The following is an 18,842-nucleotide window of genomic DNA, read 5'->3' on the forward strand; positions in this document are numbered from 1 at the left end:
GAAGAGTCCACCTAATAACTTTGATGCATTCCTCTCCTTCACTTTGTTTAGCGTTTGGCTTTCTCTCACATGCAGCCTACAAAAACCTAATATGTCATCTGAATCCCAGTGGAAAGGAAAATCTATTTTAAATTGTCTAAATGCTTCTTCTGTTTGTTGTTTTTATTGTTGTTTTAATCTTTTAATAACTTTTCATTCTGCTTCATGGCTAATTATGTATTTCTGTGGTTAGTGTCAATTTGTATTTATAAATGATCAGATATCTCAAAGCAGTCTAGAAACGCTGCCCATATTCATGGACATGTCTGGACTGTTAGGCCAAGCTTGGTTATATGAAAATAGCAAATACTACAGCATTGACATCTCATTTATTTTCTACTAATACTCACTAAATAAACAAAGAAACAAACAAACAAAAAAAAAAAAAAGACAACTACCTGCCTCTGTCCAACAAAAAAATCTAATCCCAAAAGCAGAAGAGGCTTCTCAAAGGTCTGATGCTCTTCAGCCTTTATTTTTAAGACTGCAATTTTATGCAAATGATTTGGAGGAAACAAAAAAAAAAAAAAAAGGGATTTAGTTAGTTAGTTAGTTTCAGCTAGTTTTCTTAGCACATCTAGGAGTCCAGGGAACTTCCATAGTCCTCAGTCTGGAGAGGCATCTGAAAACATATTCCAGGGTAGTAGAGACTCAGGTTCATACTAAGTTCCTACTAATCTACATTGTTTACAATAGGAAGTATTATTATCCATAATAATAATACTTTAAGTTAATATAATACTTTAATAATACTTTAATAATACTTTAAGTAATAATAATACTTTAAGTAATATTAGTAATAATATTTTAAGTAATAATACTTTAAGTAAAAAGATAATAATACTTTAAGTTTAACTTTAACTGGATAATAATACTTTAAGTTTAAGTAAATTAATTAATAAATAAATTCCTGAGTCTTTTCATAACCTTAAAGACAACAAACCTTTGTATTTCATATAAAGAAGGTGAAATATATTACTTCAGTTATTTTTCTTCTAGAAAGTCTCTACGTTTCTCTGTCCTCTTTCCTGGTCCAATCATGCAAGGGTGCATGATACCTTAGGAAGGATATATCTTTTCCTTTTTAATTTATAACTTCAGTGAGTTATGATTTGTGTTTATCAATATATCTGTAATTAGGAGAAGAATTGTCTAAACTTTTGATTTAATTGTCAAAACTTTTCGCAGTTTATAAAATACCTGGTCACTTCCTTTGACCTAGAAGTATCTGGACCATTGATTCTCAAGCAATTGTTTCTCACATTTGCGATGACCACCATTCTTAAGGTGCTCTTGTATGAAAAAGAAATAGTACATAAAAAATAAGTTTCATGATCCCAATTAAATGTTTACGGAATCAGGACTATAGCAAGTCTCACCCATTCTAGTAGATTCCAGTGCAAAAGATGTTACACCTTCATTGTTGCAGTAAAAAAAAGTCAGGAAACTGCTACTTGAGTTCATGAAAATTACACATCTGTGTCATCTCACAGATTAGATCAGTGAGTCATAGGAGTCAGATCCATTTTCAGGAGCTGATTGATAACTGCGGATAAAAGATATTATAAGAAGTTATTTCCTTTCCCAAGCCATACTCGACACTTGTTGTTCACACCATGTGTTTGTCAATGTTGGTCGTAAAAATTTTCAATGATGATTTTGTAATTCCTCCATCGAATTGCTTGTTTTGTTGCAAGATTTTCTTTATTGCTAACATAGTTAGAGTATCATACTCATGAACTGGGCTTAAATCAAATGCATCTGATTGAGTGATTGGAAACAGCCAGCATGTGTTTATGAAAGCTGAGGGAAGATGAAAAGGCTGTGAATGCTGGTTGACATCTGGCTGAACATAAGCCTCAGCATGCACAGATAGCCAGTGGCATCCTGGTCTAGATCAGATTTCTGTGTGTCCAGCAGGACTACAAAATTGACTATCCCCTTCTACATTGAACTGGTGAGATAGCACTTCAAGTACCTTATTTAAAGTTTTGGGCTCTTCACTACAAAGATTTTGAGTTGCTCAGATATGTGCAGAGAAGATCAATGAAGGGGCTAGAAAATGTGAGTTTATGAGGAGTGACTGAGGTAATTGGGGCTGTTCAGTCTGCAGAAAAGGAGGTTGAAGGAAGGCTTCAGTGCTATCTTGGAACTATCTGATGGGAGATTGCAGCAAGAAGGGTGTCATGCTGCTTTCTCAGGTGCAAAGTGATAGACTACAAGAAAATGTCCTCAAGTTGTGCCAAGAGTGGTTTAGATTGGGTATTGGGAAAAAGTTCCTCATAGAGAAGGTACTTAAATGTTGAAATAGGCTGCCCAGGGAAGTGTTGAAGTCCCATACCTGGAGATAGTTAAGAGATATATATGGATGTGTTGCTAAAAATGTGGTTTAGTGATGGAACATAGTAGGTCAGGTTAATAGTTGGACTTTGTGATCTTGAAGATCTTTTCCAATTTAAATGATTCTATGATTCTAAATTTGGCTTAATTAAAATTTGGGTAAATCATGGTTTTATTTAGCCTGCTGAAGTGAAAGGTAGACCCTCCTTGATGAGGAGACAGAAGGTGAGTAGTCCTTATGCTGACCGATGCAGAGAAGAAAATTTCTAAAACAGATGCATTTTAAGTTTTGAGTTTGTTTAATTGCTTGCTAAGCAGAACTATTTAACACATCCAAACAAAATCAGTATAGCAGCAAAAGGATTCACTTCAAATAGCCAAATTGTCAGGCTATCTATTCAGCAGCAGTGTTTTAAAAAGGTTTTTAAAAGGGTTTTTTGTTTTGATTTGTTTTGTTTTGCCCTGTTAAGTAGCTGATGCGAGCTTCTTTCAGAACATTAGAGTCCATCAGGATTGGGTGTACTATTATTTCAACTGTACTTTTGCAAATGAAAGATTTTTCCATTCCACTATCATAGAACTCAGGTCTGTTGGTACTGAAGCCATGCAGTTGTTGGCCAATCAATCAGTATAAATTCACTGATATTGAGGCTCTACAATCCACAGTTAGTCCACCAGAACTGTCTTCATCTTCGTTGTAAAATTCAGTTCCAGGATACTTGTCTGGTGTTTATAAAAAGTATATCCAAAGATGGAACGGAAATCTTGGAAGTATAATTCTGATATCACTCACTCAGCTGTGCTCAGAGAGGGAAAGGAATCTTGTGTTGCAAGCAGATGCTTCTCACTTTCCTTTAATGCTTCTCAGTTTCCATTCTTGTTTCAGAATTCATCAACTTAGCTTTAAACAGCAATACATAAGAGAGCATTTAGCTTAGTATTTAGCTCAGTCAAGCTTTAAAAAGTTTGTTTCTTCGTAAAAGCCTAATTTTGGGGAATTTATATATATGTATATTTTAATGTAGGCCAATTGCTTCATGCTACTGAGGCAGAAAAGGCAAAGATTTACTAACATTGTCATTTCGGAAGTGCATACAGTGGTTGTAGTGAGGCAGCCTCGTTACACACCATCAGTTGTGCAGTTCTCATTACACAGTTGAGTTTCACTTTGTAGTGAGCCAGCCCTACAGCAGAATACAGCATAATGTAAGTGAGTTATGTTGTAAACTGTAAATTGGGAGTTTTATTTTTGTCTACTTTGTCCTTCTCCTGTCAGAGAGGTTTGTTCATTAGTGTCTCCTGAAAGGTGCAGTTCAATGCTTGCCTTTTAAAGAATTATGTCAAGGGGATAATTCTAGCCACTTTTCATACAGACACTTGAACACCTGTTTCTCCTTCATTTATCTGCCAAGGAATATTAGTTCAGGGTAACACCTACTGATTTTGTGTACTACTGCTGTTTTGTTTCACCTCTTAGTAATAAAGGTGAATAACATACGTGACGTTTCTAAAGACAAAGTTGTATTTAACAAAATCAAAAGATGTATTTGTTGTATGATAATTTTACTATAGCATTAAGCTAAATTTAAGATGCCATCATGTGGACCTGCCATGTTTCTTTATAGTGCATCATCTGAAATGTGTACCACTCCTATATTCTCTGAGCCTGCTGTTTACTGTGTTGTATTCAAAAATCTTGTAGTTAACTAGTTTCAAGCAACCTTGCAGTATTTGGAGATTATCAGTGTCATCCTTTCCTGCTGTTTATTCCTCATTTGCAATTATAATAATCTGTGATATTTCAACCATCTCCACAGCAACTAATGATAGCAGAAATAGACTGACATCTATTGCTATTATGCAACAGAAATAACTTTTACAAAAATAAATCATCCCAATCTTCCTAGTGTAAAAATAATAAGAATCGTTTAAAAAAAATCAGGATAAATTGGAAATAGAAAAATATTTAGGTAGATTTAATCAGTGTGTTGTATTATTTCTTCACTTATATCTGAATTTTGAATTTATTTCATGAATATTTTAATTAATGTATTTATAACTACATAGTGGAATTTTGATAATCTTCTGAAAAATATTTTAAGGTAATATCAATTTCATCAAACTTAAAATTATACATGAAATAGTGATTCACGATTTCTATCTCTTCTGTGAAGCATTAGTCGTACTCTGCAGAGCAGCTTGACTTTATTTCCTTTGTTACCAGAAAGCATATGTAGTCAGGTCATTCTCCTACCTTGGGCAGAATTTCAGATTTCAAGTTTGCATTCCATTGACACTATTCATACTGCACTATCAAAACACAATCAATAATAATTAAGATTTGTCCAACATGCAATGCAGTGCAAAAAAAAAAAAAGAAAATACCAACAAAAATTCTCACTCAACTTTCTCAGAAATTGAATAAAAACTGTGAAGCCTGCAAGACCTATGATGAAAAAGTATCTTAAACCTGGCTGACACAATAGCTAGCATGCTGCTTTTGCATCTTACACTACCCAGGCAATGAAAGTTCAATCCATTTTTGTAATTCTATATGCTAGTATGTTGAACTCTGTATTTCTTAACAGGACTGATTTAATCATGCAACAAAAATCCCCTGACAGGCATTGTAAGGAGATAAAATTCAAGTTTCTTTCAAAGGCAAATTAGATGCCTTTGCAGATTCCCAACAGGTAGGTAATAGAATACGCTGTAGTTCTGTGTGTTAGGATCAAGGGTGTTTTCTCCTGATTCATTAAATAGATACTTTTAATAAAAATGTACTCAAAGGGAGACATAGTAAATCAAACCAAAGCCTGTGTAGTCCAGTATCTTTCCCTAGTCAACAGTTAGATTTAGTAAAAGCGGCCTTTCAGTGTCTAAATGTGTAAGAAAGGAGGAAACAGCAGGGTCCGTTGTGATAGGACAAAGGGAAATGGTTTCAAACTAAATGATTTAGACTGGATATAAGGCACTGGAACAGGTTGCCCAGAGAAGTGGTGGAAGTCCTGTTCCTGGAAATATTCAGTGCCAGGCTGGACAGTGCTCTGAGCAACCTGATGTAGCTGTGCATGTTCCTGTTCATTGCAGGGGAGCTGGACTAGATGACCTATAAGTGTCCCTTCCAACTCTGACAAATCTATGATTCTATGAATATGTTAGAAGCAGGCTGAGTATGTAGGTATCTGTCCTCTCACATACCAAATCAGATCTCAGTGCTTGGAAATTTTTAAGACAAAAGTTGCATCCAGGCCCACAGATCTAAGAGTCACCTGTGGACTGGTCGTGCACTATAATATGAATAATGAGAAAAACATACAATACACTGTGTTGGTTTTTCTTTTCTTTTTTTTTCACATGCTCCCAGACAATTTTGTTGGGTTCTCCTTATTTCTTGCATTTTACAAGTGAGTGAATCTTGTTACAAACCTCTGTTGCGTTCCCCATTAGCAGCCCTTTTCCCAGGGTGAAGAGCTCTGTTTTGCAGTTTGTGCTGTAGCATGGCCTGTGGTCCCCGGGTTCTCTGTGTTATGTCTCCTCATCCAGAGCAATGGGATGTGACCAGGGTGAATGAGAGCAGGAGCTCCTGCTGCTGACACAGGTAGTCCGAGAGTTTCACTTATTAGTGGATCCAGAAGAGTACACAGCCCGTGTGGGTGATTTAGAGAGCCAAAGGAGCCATGTCTGGTTCAGCTCCTACCACTATGTAGAATATGTGTACTGATGCTGCTTTGGACCCTGATATCCCCTTCAAGGGAACTCCCTGGTTCATGCAGAGTGCAGCCAAGGTGACTGCTACCATGCACTTTTGTATATGTCAGAGTACCAAAATATTAATATAAAACATGACACAAAAAATACAGCTTCACCATTATTGTTTACTCGCATACAAGATACCCCATCCCTTTAATGAGTCTTCTTCCTTTTGTTCCATAACTTTTTTAGTTTTGATATATCTTTTTGGCAATAGAAAACCAGACAGCCATTAGCCGTAGATTAGCATGGAGGAGCTATATTTATTTACTAATAATTCCTGGTTTCTGTTTCCTTTTTTTTCCTTTTTTTCCTTTTTTTTTCCTTTTTATATCTCAGCTTATGCTTTCAAAGAATTCTGTACAGTTTCCAAGCACTGTCATTCAGTAGAAATGACTATTATCTGCAGCCTTTTTGTTTGCTTTTATCAGTGTTGAGTTTTGTCACTTGTCATTTAGTACCGTAAGATCTTTTGTAGTTCTCTACAAGCAACTTAATTCAGCCACAGTTGGCAAATATTGTCTTCTCCCTATTGCTGCCCTTTCTACAGTTATGTTTGTGAAGAAAGCAGGGCTTAACACACCGCTCTGTTACATGAATGGGACATTCCTCCTCACTTTCTAAATGTTATTTCTCATCTTATGCAATTTTTATTGCTTTAGTGACTTTAACAAAAGGTTTTTGGAACTCCAGAAGCACTACATGGAACAGAACACTCATTCCTTAACTTCTATACACTTCTTACCTCAAGCCTAGGATGATCATTCTCTCATCTGTATTCTATTCTAAGTCTCCTATTTTTTAGGTTTATCCTGTGTATTTTTTCCTAGACTGGTGATATGGAAACCAAGCTCACTTGTCTGTAATTCCTAAGCAACTTTTGGACTCTTCATAGTAACAACATTTTATCTTATCCAGGTTATATGCCACGCTATATCCTTCTGGACTGCTGCTTTTAACCTTAAGCCATCTATGAATCTAACAATTGTGTTTGACTTTCTACATTTTTAACAGATACACTTTATTAGTCTCTAGACAGTTGAAACACACTGGAACGCTGAGATGTCAGACTTCAATTATACCATTCTTTAATGTAATGTTATCTACTTTCGTAGTGTGATGGCACTGTAAGAAATGTGTCAAGGCTATTATTGTATCTCCTTCACTTCATTGTCCTTCCTGCCTTTCCTTCTCCAAATTTGCTTCTTGTATCACTACTTCAGTTCAGAAATGTTATTGTCTAAACTCTTTGGCATCTTCAGCTCTTTCCCCATCTCAAACAAGAACTATAACTATGTCCTTGCACACACACACAAAAAAAGCACTAAAAATGGTATCTAATACTAAGGTAAAAATGCTGTATTTTCTCAGATCACTTCAGCACCGTATTTGCCAGAGAGGAAAATAAAAACATTTTGTCATTGGTGGATGTTAAATATATGAACGCCTACTTAAACAATGGAACAATTAATGCTACAAAGCACGACGGTACAAGCAAATTCTTATGAAGCTATTCTGAATTCATATGACTGTAGCTGAGATCTCATTCTCCACCTTTTTTGATCTGTCATTTCCTGAGAACTGTCTTGCATTGTGGAAGAGTTTTCCTCCACATGGGAAAATTATGTTTTTAGCCAAAACAGATGAACACGATCAAAAGTGAACAATCAGACCAAGACTCTAAGTACATAAAGTATACTGAAATGGCAAATGCATGACATTACTTGAACTACTTTCAGCTTCCAAAACAGGAAGTAGACCATATTATTGTGGGTAATAAGAGCCTGGTGTTAAAGATAGATAAAACAAAGTTTTATTTAGTTATTTATTTCAGCATTAAGTCTGCTATATACTGACCAGCTAGTGCTGTTGCATAAGCTGGAAATATCACCCAAAGATAATTGCTGAATGATATGACAGCTGCAATTTGGGAATTTTCATATTTTGAAGGAAGTGTCTGTTGCTCTGTGATTCAGTCATCCCTATAGTCAAGTCTTAAATGAATGATTTCCTGTCTAGTTCCTAACAGAGCTCTGTGTTGAAGGGATGTTGGCAGTTCATTCTCATAACAAATGTATTTTTAATTTGTGTGATCCTAGTTGGCATTTTCTGGGTGTAAAAAAGGTTAGTGATGGTTTCCCAGAGGACTTGATAACCTAATGGCTTCTCTTTCAAAAAGTTGCTTAGATAATTTTGGATTTAAATAGGTATTTCTTAGTTCCAGGTTGTGCTTTGAAATGTTTATTTTAAATAGGTGTACATATGGACATAGATATACAACTATCCAAACTATCCATCTGCTTTGTGTGTCTATTTGGGAGTCTGCATTCCAATGTAAATGAAAAACTTTTTCCTAAACTTTAATTTACAGCAGTATTGTCATGTGTGCAAACACTTTGGGGCATCATTTTGTGCTGGTATTTTTAATGTTATCTCACCTAATAGGGATTTTGGATACGAATTTCTAGTAGATAAAGCTGTCTCCACTATAGCCAAAGCTAAATTTCTTTAGGGAGTAAGGCACTATATTTGCACATCAGTCTGTGGCTACCAGGCAATTTATGTTGGTAAAGCTTTAGCTGTAAAGTAAATCCAAGCTGTAAAATGAACTGCACAGCAGTTTGCTGTTACCATAAGAAGAGCTGTGTTGCTTGTCTTATTGATTGTAGCTCTTTCTTCTATCAGCACTGTGATCCTCCCAGATGGCAAACAAGGGGACCAGTAGTTTGGTTGTCATCTCCCAGTAGTCAGTCCAGACAATCATCTTCCCTTCCCATCAATCCACTGTAGTTGCTTTGGTTTTATCTTGGTATTTTACCCCATTGTTTCTGTACCAAGAAAGCTGACTTCTTCACCCTCTAAAAGTTACACTGTATAGTCCATTTTCCTGACATCTGCCAAACTTGTTTCTGTATTATCTACTCTGTATTATACCATCTGGATGCACTGTCTGATGGGGAGCAAATCCAAAAGCAGCAGCTTGCCTAGTTATTTATATCTCATGTGTAAACTACTCTGAAGAGAATTCTTTTCAGCTTCAGAAAGTCACACGAGTTGTATTATTCAAACAATGCCCACCATATAGATGCTTTGGTTGCTGCTCTGAGGAAAGTGCCTTCAACTGTTAGGTAGTTGGTGGTTGGACTAGATGATCTTGTAGGTCCTTTCCAACCTAATGTATCTATGAACCTATGAATCTATGTAGTGGAACACTGCAAAAAGGCATTTCTGCCATTGCAGATGACACTGCAGATCCCTGACAGCTGTATCATTTGTCTGGGTACCATCTTAGAGCGAAGGAAGCATGTTGCAGAAATCTCACCTGGCTGCTCACTGATTTGCCTATAGCATAGCTGTTGTTTCTTATATTTCAGAAATTTGAGACTAGGAGGTGCCTAAAGCAAATTGAGTCACTCACAAACAGCAGCCATTCTTTGGGCTGTGTAGCTGTTGTTGTCCCTACAAATTTCTTTCTTTATAATAATCTCAGATGGTGTTACCAGTCTTACCTGGTTGCAAAAAAAACCAACAATCTTACTACAACTTCTGTGTGTTTGTTATAGGGCAGAATCCTGTAGGAGGAACTGTGGTTTCATTCACTTGTGATTCATCTGAAGACACAGGTGGATATTCTATCATAGTGTCAGCTGCCTTCTGCTGGCACTTAGGACACAGCTTCACTTCAGTTAGAACAATAGTGGTAATAGCCATATTCAATTTATCTTTTGCTAATTAAGATGAAGTAGGAATTCAGCGTGGGCTCTAAAAGCCTGCCAGGTTTCTTACTTGGATGAAAGTCTTCAAAGAAGGCAGTACCACCCCCTTCCATACTGCTTTTGATGCCTAAATTATATATGTTCAAAATTCCCAGGATATGGCTTTCTGTGCTGTGATCACACTGTAATTGTAGGGCAGGTGTTCTCTAATATATTCTGTGTTACCTTCTTGCAAGTTTCTTTAAATAAGCCATAGAAGCTCATTTTTTTCATTAAGTTATGCTGAAGCAATATATTTTGGTGGTTCAACTTTGCAGTTCTAATATACCCAAGAAATCACAAAAATGCTGTGCTACAGCTCCCAGGAAAGAATGCAAGGAATGCCTTTTCTTTTTTTTCTTCAACATATTCTGGTCAGCTTTCTGAATTCCTCCTAGCCTTCTGTACATTACTACTCAAGTGTGACAAGAAAGCCAATTATGTACAAAGAGGGTTGTCCTGTTTTCAGCTGGGATAGAACTGATTTTCTTCATAGTATCTGGTACAACTGGGCTTTTGGAAAAAAAAAGAGTTGATTACACACTGACGTTTCAGTTGTTACTGAGCAGTGCTGTATAGAGCCAAAGAAGTTTGAGTTTTTAGCTTCTAATACTACCCTGACAGCAGTGGGACTGGGGGGTGCACAGGGAGCTGGGAGGGGACAGAACCAGAACAGTTGACCTAAACTGGCCAAAGATATATTCCATGCCATATGACATTGTGTGAAAAAACTATAAAACTAGGAAGAGTTGGCCAGGGAGGCTGTTGCTGTCTGGGGACTGGCTGGACACTGGTCAATGGGTAGTGAGCAGTTGCTTTGTGAGTGTCTATGTGGGTGTGTTCATGTATATTATAATTATTATTTCTCTCATTTTTCTGTCTTAGTAAATAGTTTTTTAAGTTTTTTTTACAAGCCTACTTTTTTTTTCCTGATTCTCTCCCTCATCCCACTGGGAGGTTCAGCAGTGAGTGAAAGGCTGTGTGGTATTGCATTGCTTGCCAAGTTAAACCACAACAAGGGTGAAAATGCAGGTCTTTCCAAAATACTATTGGTAGACTATCACATTATATTGACCAAGTGAAGTTCTGCTTTGCTTCTTGGCTGAACAGCTGTGGACAGTACCATCTTTCTTTTGGATGTTTAGGGACTTGTTTTCTTCCCACTTCTGTTCTCTGATTTAATTTTTTCAAGCATACACATTTTGTTGTATTTGTTAAGATCCTTTGTTTTAGCTCCTGTTCTCATGCATTCATCTTATTACACACTAGCTCTGTTGAGCCTGTAAAATCCATTATGTTGCATTTCTTTGGATATAGTTGAAGTCTAGTACTTCTCCTAGGAAAGTAATTTCTTTTATTGGTTTTCAAGCCATTTTATATGAAAAATATACAGTCCATCTGTTCTTGAATGGGATTTCTGATTTCTTCGCTTCAGTTCCTTCTTTAATTATGTTAGAGGGAATCATTCAAATATTTCTCTGGCTTTCCTTACATTTGCTGAATTTGGGGTTGCATACTGACTGCATTTCTGATTTCTACTACTGTTTTGTGATCTTTGCTTATTGTGGTTTGCAGTACCTTGATAAGCTCCTGTAATTCTGTTTACAGTTTTGACTTTGAAGCCCTTTTATCCTGGGTCTGTCCTCTGACAGTCTACTTTATGTGTAGTAATGATCAGTATAAATCTAGTTTTCTTAAGGTTGGTTTCACTCTTTTTCCAGTTTTACTTCCACCAGATTCCATCAGTAAGGAGGAGATTTAGTTTTCATCTCTAGTGTTCTGACAACTGTTATACCTTCTAAACATTTCTAGTTAATTACTGGAAGGTTTGAGCCTGCATTTTCAAAGCAATGTGAATATTCCTACTGTGCAAGTTCAGTGGCTAGGCTACAGCAAATTAAGATAGACAGTGCTCCTAGTCGAGTGCTTTTTACAGGAGATGAACCAGTGCCTTGAGTTCATCTAAAATTAAGTGGAAGCAATATGCCCTAATATAATCTTTGTGTTTTAGGTAATCATAATCTAAAATAAATCAATTTGTATTTCCAATACTAAAAATAAAATAAAATGAACAGTTTGTTTTGGCTTTGGACCTCCTTTTCCTGTTATTTTTTGCACTAATTATAGGTTAAAAAATAGTCCATCTAGAAGGATCATTTTATAGCCCAGTGTGAAGGCCACTGGCTGCACAATAATTGCTGTTAATTCTTTGCAAATGATCAAGTAGGTGATGAGCTGAGTTGTTTCAACTTGTCTGTACCTCCCTTTGCCTCTTCTAACAATAGTATACTGCTTTGATTCTCTAGAGTTCTCAGTTACTCATCCAGTAAGGTATCAATATTGTTCCTGTTTTATTAGTCTTATAGCACCCACCACAGAATTATTCCAAATGGTTCACATTCTGAAAGGGATTGATTTTGTCAACTATTATTGTCATCATTTTGTCAAGTCGCCTGATTTGGGGAGATATTTGTAGTATTTTACTTTTTAAGAAATCAAGCTTAACTTTTAGTATCCTCACAACTTTTCCAACTGATGTTCACTTATTTTGTAATCTCACATAATGGGAGTGCTGGGCTACAATCAGAACAGGAAATTCATAGGTGGACATCAGATAGAAAGATACTCCCTGTCCTTTTTAGGTAGTTATCTGAGGTGGATTTTGCAGGTAGTACTGTTGCAGGAAAACTCAGGCTGAGACTACAGACCCAAAACTTTTGTAAGAAAGTTCAAATCTCAGAAACCTGTTGAGATAGTTTTCCTTCCTTCAGACTCTAAGAGAAGTACTGATGTTGGAAGCTGAAAAAAAAAAGTATTTAGGGCAAAAAAGCAAAGCAGTTATTTCATCGAAGCTATGTTTTGGCATTGGTCAAACTTCAAGCTCACAGCAGGGATTCTACAAATACTGAATCAATCCCAAAATTAATAGAACTCTGTATAAGCTGGTACACCTATGTTTTCTTCAACTTTGTCTGAGACTTTTGTCTGTATCTTTCATGAAATTGTCTTGTCACTTTTGATTTCAAGATTAGATTCAGCCCCGATTTTGTGCTTCACAAACTCAGGTGCTCACCATTCGCTTCCTTTGCAGTCTGGAAAGAATGACAAGCATTTCCAAGGTGCAGTTTAGCCTGTTTTAGGTGCTTCATTAGGCTGAGGTCAATCAAGCCTGAGAATTGCTCTTACTGGATAAGGGGACCATCTTGAAAGCAGAAGCCCACTCTGTATACATTTAATGGGTGAATCCTGCTCTGTTTGATTGTCAAGAAAGTCTATGTATGTAGAAGAGTTCCAGTGTGATGCAACATGTTATGATAGATAATCATAGAATCACCAAGATTGGAAAAGATCTCCAAGATTATCCAGTGCAACCATTCAGCTACCACTAGCATTTCCCCACTAATACACATCCCTCGGTACAACATCTAAACATTTCTTGAACACCTCCAGGGATGGTGACTCCACCACCTGTTCCAGCACCTGATCACTCTTGGTGAAGAAATTTTTCCTAACTTCCAGCCTAAATCTTCCCTGGAGCAACTTGAGGCCATTTCCTTTCATTCTATTCTAGTTATGCAGGAGAGGAGTCCAGCCTCCACCTCACTACCACCTCCTTTCAGGTAGTTGTAAAGAGCAATAAGGTTTCCTCTGAGCATCCTCTTCTCCAGATGAAGCAATCTCAGTTCCCTCAGCCACCCTTCATAAGACTCGTGCTCCAGAACCTTCTCAGCTTCATTGCCCTTGTCTGGGCACACTCCAGGGCCTCAATATCTTCATTGTAGTGAGGGGCCCAATACTAAACACAGTTCAAGGTGCCAGAGCTGGGTACAGAGGGATAATTATTTCCTTTTTCCTGCTGTCAACACTATTTCTGATACAAGTCAGGACGCCATTGGCTTTCTTGACCACCTGGGCACACTGCTGGCTCATGTTCAGCCAAGCATCAAACAACACCCCCAGGTCCATTTCCTCCACATATAATCCATCACACCTAGAAAATTCTCCTATGCAAATCTAAAGAAAATTAATGACAATTTTTGTTAACATTGAAAATATCGGTTCAGTTGTTTCTAGTTATTCAGAACTGAAACATTAGTGATTTTTTTTAGCTATTGAGTCCAAATATATTTGACACACCAGGAAACTCCTCCTTTGTGCTTCAATCACTGCTAATGTTCTTCATGGTTCCTAAAATCATCATGAAGACTACTGTGGCCTTTGAAAGGAAGAATTTGTGCATAGCAGCCCTCAGTGCTCTTTAGGATTAAGCGCAACATCAGAAGAAAGCAGGGTTAAGATTCAGCTGGCTAGCACTGATGTGGGTTTTAGTTTTGAATGCCAGATAAGCAAAAAGGGCAGGACTTGTGCATTTAGTCCACCCCTTGGTTTAAACAGCAACATGACAAGTTATGAGAAGTGGAGATGTGTGTTGGAAAAGTTCACCTGTGATGTCTTAGAGGTAAGAATGCAGGACAGAAAGGTCAAATATCCTGACTACATAAATGCCTCTTTGACTGCTGAGCAGAACAGTTGAAGCTCTTGGCACAAAGGCAGTAGCATGCTTCACCTTCTCAGCTGGAGGAATGGCCCACAGGCACTGTCATCGTGGAGAACAGCAGATTATTAGAGGAATAAAGACAAAACTGTACTTGATTTTCAGAATGGAGGGGCTGGAAATCCTCATGACTCTGTCAGGGCTTTACTGTTCTTAATGGGTATGCCACAGAGAAAAGCTGTTTGAACAGTGGAGGGGTGCTGCTCCTGGGGGAAGAGTTCAAAAACACTAGCTCAGGAACATTAATAAAAATGCTTCCCACTGTTTATTCATCAGAACTTGAAAGTAATAGCTACTGCAGTGGTCAGTGGCAAAATCTGTTTATTTATGTCATAAAATACAGACATCTTTACTTCTAGAAGCTAGTAACAGTATTTATTGGAAAACGGATGGATTTGTTAAGATAATCAGTTTCTGGTATAAGCAGTTCCCATAAAGAGGGCTTAATGCTCATTTCTAATCTCCTGGAAGATTGTACAAATGAATAAAATGAGTTTAATCACCAAGGAAAATCACCAATGAAGCAGTACATCTGTTGTTAAATATTAATTATATTTTATTTGTACCCATCATGGAATTTACAAGGTTCTCATGAATCAAGGATTAATTCAGAGGTTTTTTATTTATACTCTACTTTGAAGGGATCCCTTCTCAGTTGAAAGTGAATGAATTTGTTCTGTTTCAGCTTTCTTTTTGAAAATAAAATCCTAAGTAAAAAAACTGGCAATCTTTGTCAGAGAAATCCAGGCAGAGTGAAACATTTGATTGTAGAAGCTGTTAGAGCCTAATGAGTTCTGCATCTAGACACTTGTGATTTTTTTTTCCCACTTGATCCAGCAGCAGCATAGCAGTTTATGCATTTAAATGTACAAGACTTGTTCGGGAGGAAGATTTGTAATAAGGGAAAGCAGCATGTTCCATCATTTTAGTATAGCATCTGTTATTATCATTCAGAGCTGCTCTTAGCCCAGCATGCCCTTCCTCTAAATATCTTATTAATTAAACTGGCTTAGTAGGGAAATAATTAATACTTTCAGTTCTATGCCTACTTAGAAAGGATTTGAAAACTGAAAAAAAAATTGCTTTCGTCTAAGCTTCAAACTGGTGTGGTTTGATTTGGGTTATGGGGGGGTTGATTTTCTTTTTACCATTCTAGAGCAGAAACAGATTATGACTAAAAGGGGATGCCTGAAAGAACCTCTGTATTTAGTCTTCTGAAAATTTACCTAGACTGTTAGGTGGACAGCAAAGTAATCGTATTTCTGAGAATTCTTGCCCTATATTCAGGTATGTTGCTCTGTAATAGCTTTGGGAAAGTTACTCTGCTTCTGACGAACATCCAGGTGGTCCTGGTTAGGACTCAGACCCCAGAAGAATTACTGGGTTTCTCACTGCTACTTTTTTAATGTGATGGAAGTGCCTGACCATGAAATCAGCAGTAATTCTACTGCATAACTTCATAGCTGACTGTTCAGAAGGCAAAAGGGTGGGATGAGGAACGGCAGTGGGTGCCAGTGCCTGTGCAAAATGACAGACACGTTCATATCCTCAGCGGTTGACTTTGATGACTTTATCTGCACACCCCATGGGAGCTGTACCTTTTGTTGGCCATTCAATCTTGGCTTATTTGTGTATGGTATACGAAAAACCATCATTTCATATGAAAATCTATCTACTTTATACAGCATATGGTTATATTCCTGCAATTACGTGCTCGAGTTTGTTTGTGAAGTCTGAATCTGTTACTTTGCTATTTCTGATTAAGTTCAGAAATAGCGGAATTTGCATCTCTCTTTGTTTTGCAATGAGTGCTGCTGGCCTGCAAACAGAAACTGATGCTTTGCTGCTGGTTTGCCAAATTTAATTGTCCTCCAACCAACACAGGCTGAGTACTCTATTCTGTTTGCATTTGGGAAAAATTACTGTTTCTTGGACTTACTGGAAAAGGTGTTCAGTAAGGCCAAATTAGTTTTTAAAGACAGAATGTTAATGATCTGTGTGGTGGAAAGATGCTCAAGGGTTAGCTGTAGCTTGTTTTGACTTTTTTTTGGAGGGACTGAGGGTGGTTGTTCTTTGAGAAGAAGCTTTAAGTGCCATACCAGAATAAGGCTGCTTGGATGCAAGGAAAAGACAGATGGACAGACAGCCTACAAAGCAACTCCACAGGCTGATTGTTGGGGTTTCTGTCTGTCAAAAGCATATAAGAAATCTAAGTTCCACTGAAAGGCAGTGAGGTGCCTAAAGCGCTTCTTAAACTGGGCTGTTACATTAAGAGCCTCAGAAATAAAATCGTACCACATGGCTGGCCGATGGGGCTTGTACTGCCATAATTCTCTGAGCTTCAGCATCAATCAGGGTGTGTTCAGATGAAAGCAGGGGTTTTATTAGTAACAGATTGTGTCTCTTGGCCTTCTTAGTCCTAAAGAATACACATTCAAAGCTGATGTTAAAAAAAATGGAGAAACCTAAATTTATATTATGGAATGGAGTGCTTTTTAAATCAGTACTGCCTTGTTCATGTTAAGCCATTCGTATCTAACAGCAAATAAATTGCAATGAATGCAGTGTGTCAGTGTAAGCACAGCTAATTCACCAAGTGTATTGTGTCTCTCTGGGAAGAGGGAACAGCCAGCAGCGCCGGAAAAGGTTACATCCTCATGTTTTCAGGGGCAGAGTGCTTTGGAGTCCGTTTTGCTTTAAATGTGCCTTGGGCAGAGTGAAGAAACAAAGTCCCAGTTCATCTGTGTGTACATCTGTGCTGTGTCTGATAGGGGAGCATATGGCAGAAGCGATTCGCCCTTAAGTGTGCCTCTTTCTTGGCAAGCACAAGCTTGCTTCTCACAGAGCTCACACAGTCACAGCCCATCCTGCACATCACTTCTTGTGCCCCTTGCTTGCTGCCTTTCAGCAATTTGCCTGAATCCATGTCCTTTGTGATGTTTTGGTTAATTGGACATTGTTTTAATTACTGCTGAACTAAACAAACATGAAATTTCTGTCTGTCGTCTTGCCGCCCTAGTGACCACAGTCTCCAAGCAGCAAATACAGGACCCAGGCTGTTGAGACCTGGTGTTAAATTACAGTGACTGTCATGGAGTATCGTTCATTTGTACTTATTTTGGGGAAAGCATCCCTCCAGGGAGGAGAATACATTAAACAGCTCATTTTTGACAGTATCCCAAATGCCTTGCTCTACTCTCATTGGAGTTCGTGGCAAACCAGCCTTGTCTTCAGGGCACCAGCAGTGCCAGACCTCTTCCATGGCAGGGGACAGTCCACAGCCATGATCTTTCACATTGCTTTCTTTTTTACCTTTCCCTCACTAGCTTCTGCTTTGTTGTTGTTGTTGTTTTTGTTTTTTTTTCTAAGGGGGGATGCTGTTCTCAATTTACTGTTTCTACTTCTTCATGACCCAAGCAAGAAAAGCTTGGGTCATGTATCCAAATTGGGCAATGTGAGTTGAGATATACCCTCAAATGAGTCAGTCTACAGACATTTCTATCAATATCAACCTTACTACAAGAGCAAGCAGGTTCTGTGGGCTTTTGGCACTCATTTGCCACTGACTGTAAGTGGAGAAAAAGCATTTTAAAACATTTCCTTTCTTTTCTGTTAATGATCACCCTTTTTCCTTTACTTTCAGCTTTGGAAAGAAAGATATCAATGAGGCAAAGCAGAGAGGAGCTTATAAAACGAGGAGTGCTGAAGGAAATTTTTGATAAAGGTAAGTGTTCTTTTCACAGTGTTAGATTAATATCCTATGTAGTTTTATGGCCAGATCTTGCATTGTCATAGCATTAAGAACTGGGATTACCATCTGCAATGGCAGAACCATATTGAGTAAGGTCTCCAAACATCTCCTGGTGGTAGTTATCTTGCAGATAAACTTGAAAACTTATAAATGTGAAGCAGCAGAAATATAAATCACAACATTGTGCAATAGTCACCTGCTGGAAAACAGCAAAGCTTCCAGAATGAGGGGAGATGGAATGGGTCTGTGCATGCATTTATTATTTCTATCTGGTTGAGTCACCATGGGATTAATGGTTGTGGAAAGGAGAAATGTTTTAAAGGTTTGGGATTGTGTGATGAGCACTCAAAACAACTCAGAATATGTAATAATAATGTTTCCCCATTCAGAATTACTCATTTATTGAGATGTATTACTTATGCAAAACACCATTATTTTACACAGGTAGCATAATGAATAATTGATAACTATTACATATTTGCCAGTATTTAACTCCAGCTTTTATATGTTTTGCTGCTTCTCTTGTCAATAACTAAGGCAATTAATTAAGCAAATTGTATTAAGGCATGTCAAGGTTGCATTTTAATTTCAATAAAACTTAGGTAGGTGCTTTGATGCCTCTGTTAATGCTAAGTCTAGAAGTGTTTAA

General features: G+C 37.5%; 2 protein-coding genes across 6 annotated transcripts in view; one reads left to right on the forward strand and one right to left on the reverse strand.

The window, feature by feature from the left end:
* The window catches only part of GFOD1 (Gfo/Idh/MocA-like oxidoreductase domain containing 1), a 521,440-nt gene that overhangs the window by 328,278 nt on the left and 174,320 nt on the right, over positions 1–18,842 (reverse strand). The gene's annotated exons all lie outside the window — the stretch shown is intronic.
* Positions 1–18,842, forward strand: part of PHACTR1 (phosphatase and actin regulator 1) — a 297,264-nt gene that overhangs the window by 201,679 nt on the left and 76,743 nt on the right. For all 5 annotated transcript variants that reach the window (XM_065752319.1, XM_065752314.1, XM_065752316.1 and 2 more), the window contains one exon: positions 18,086–18,166. In XM_065752319.1, coding sequence (XP_065608391.1) covers positions 18,086–18,166 — 81 coding nt within the window. The remainder of the gene's footprint in view (positions 1–18,085; positions 18,167–18,842) is intronic.

The sequence above is a fragment of the Cyrtonyx montezumae genome, unplaced genomic scaffold (genome assembly GCF_038088225.1).
Source record: "Cyrtonyx montezumae isolate F1298 unplaced genomic scaffold, pur_monq_1.0 scaffold_8, whole genome shotgun sequence".
Classification (NCBI taxonomy): domain Eukaryota; kingdom Metazoa; phylum Chordata; class Aves; order Galliformes; family Odontophoridae; genus Cyrtonyx; species Cyrtonyx montezumae.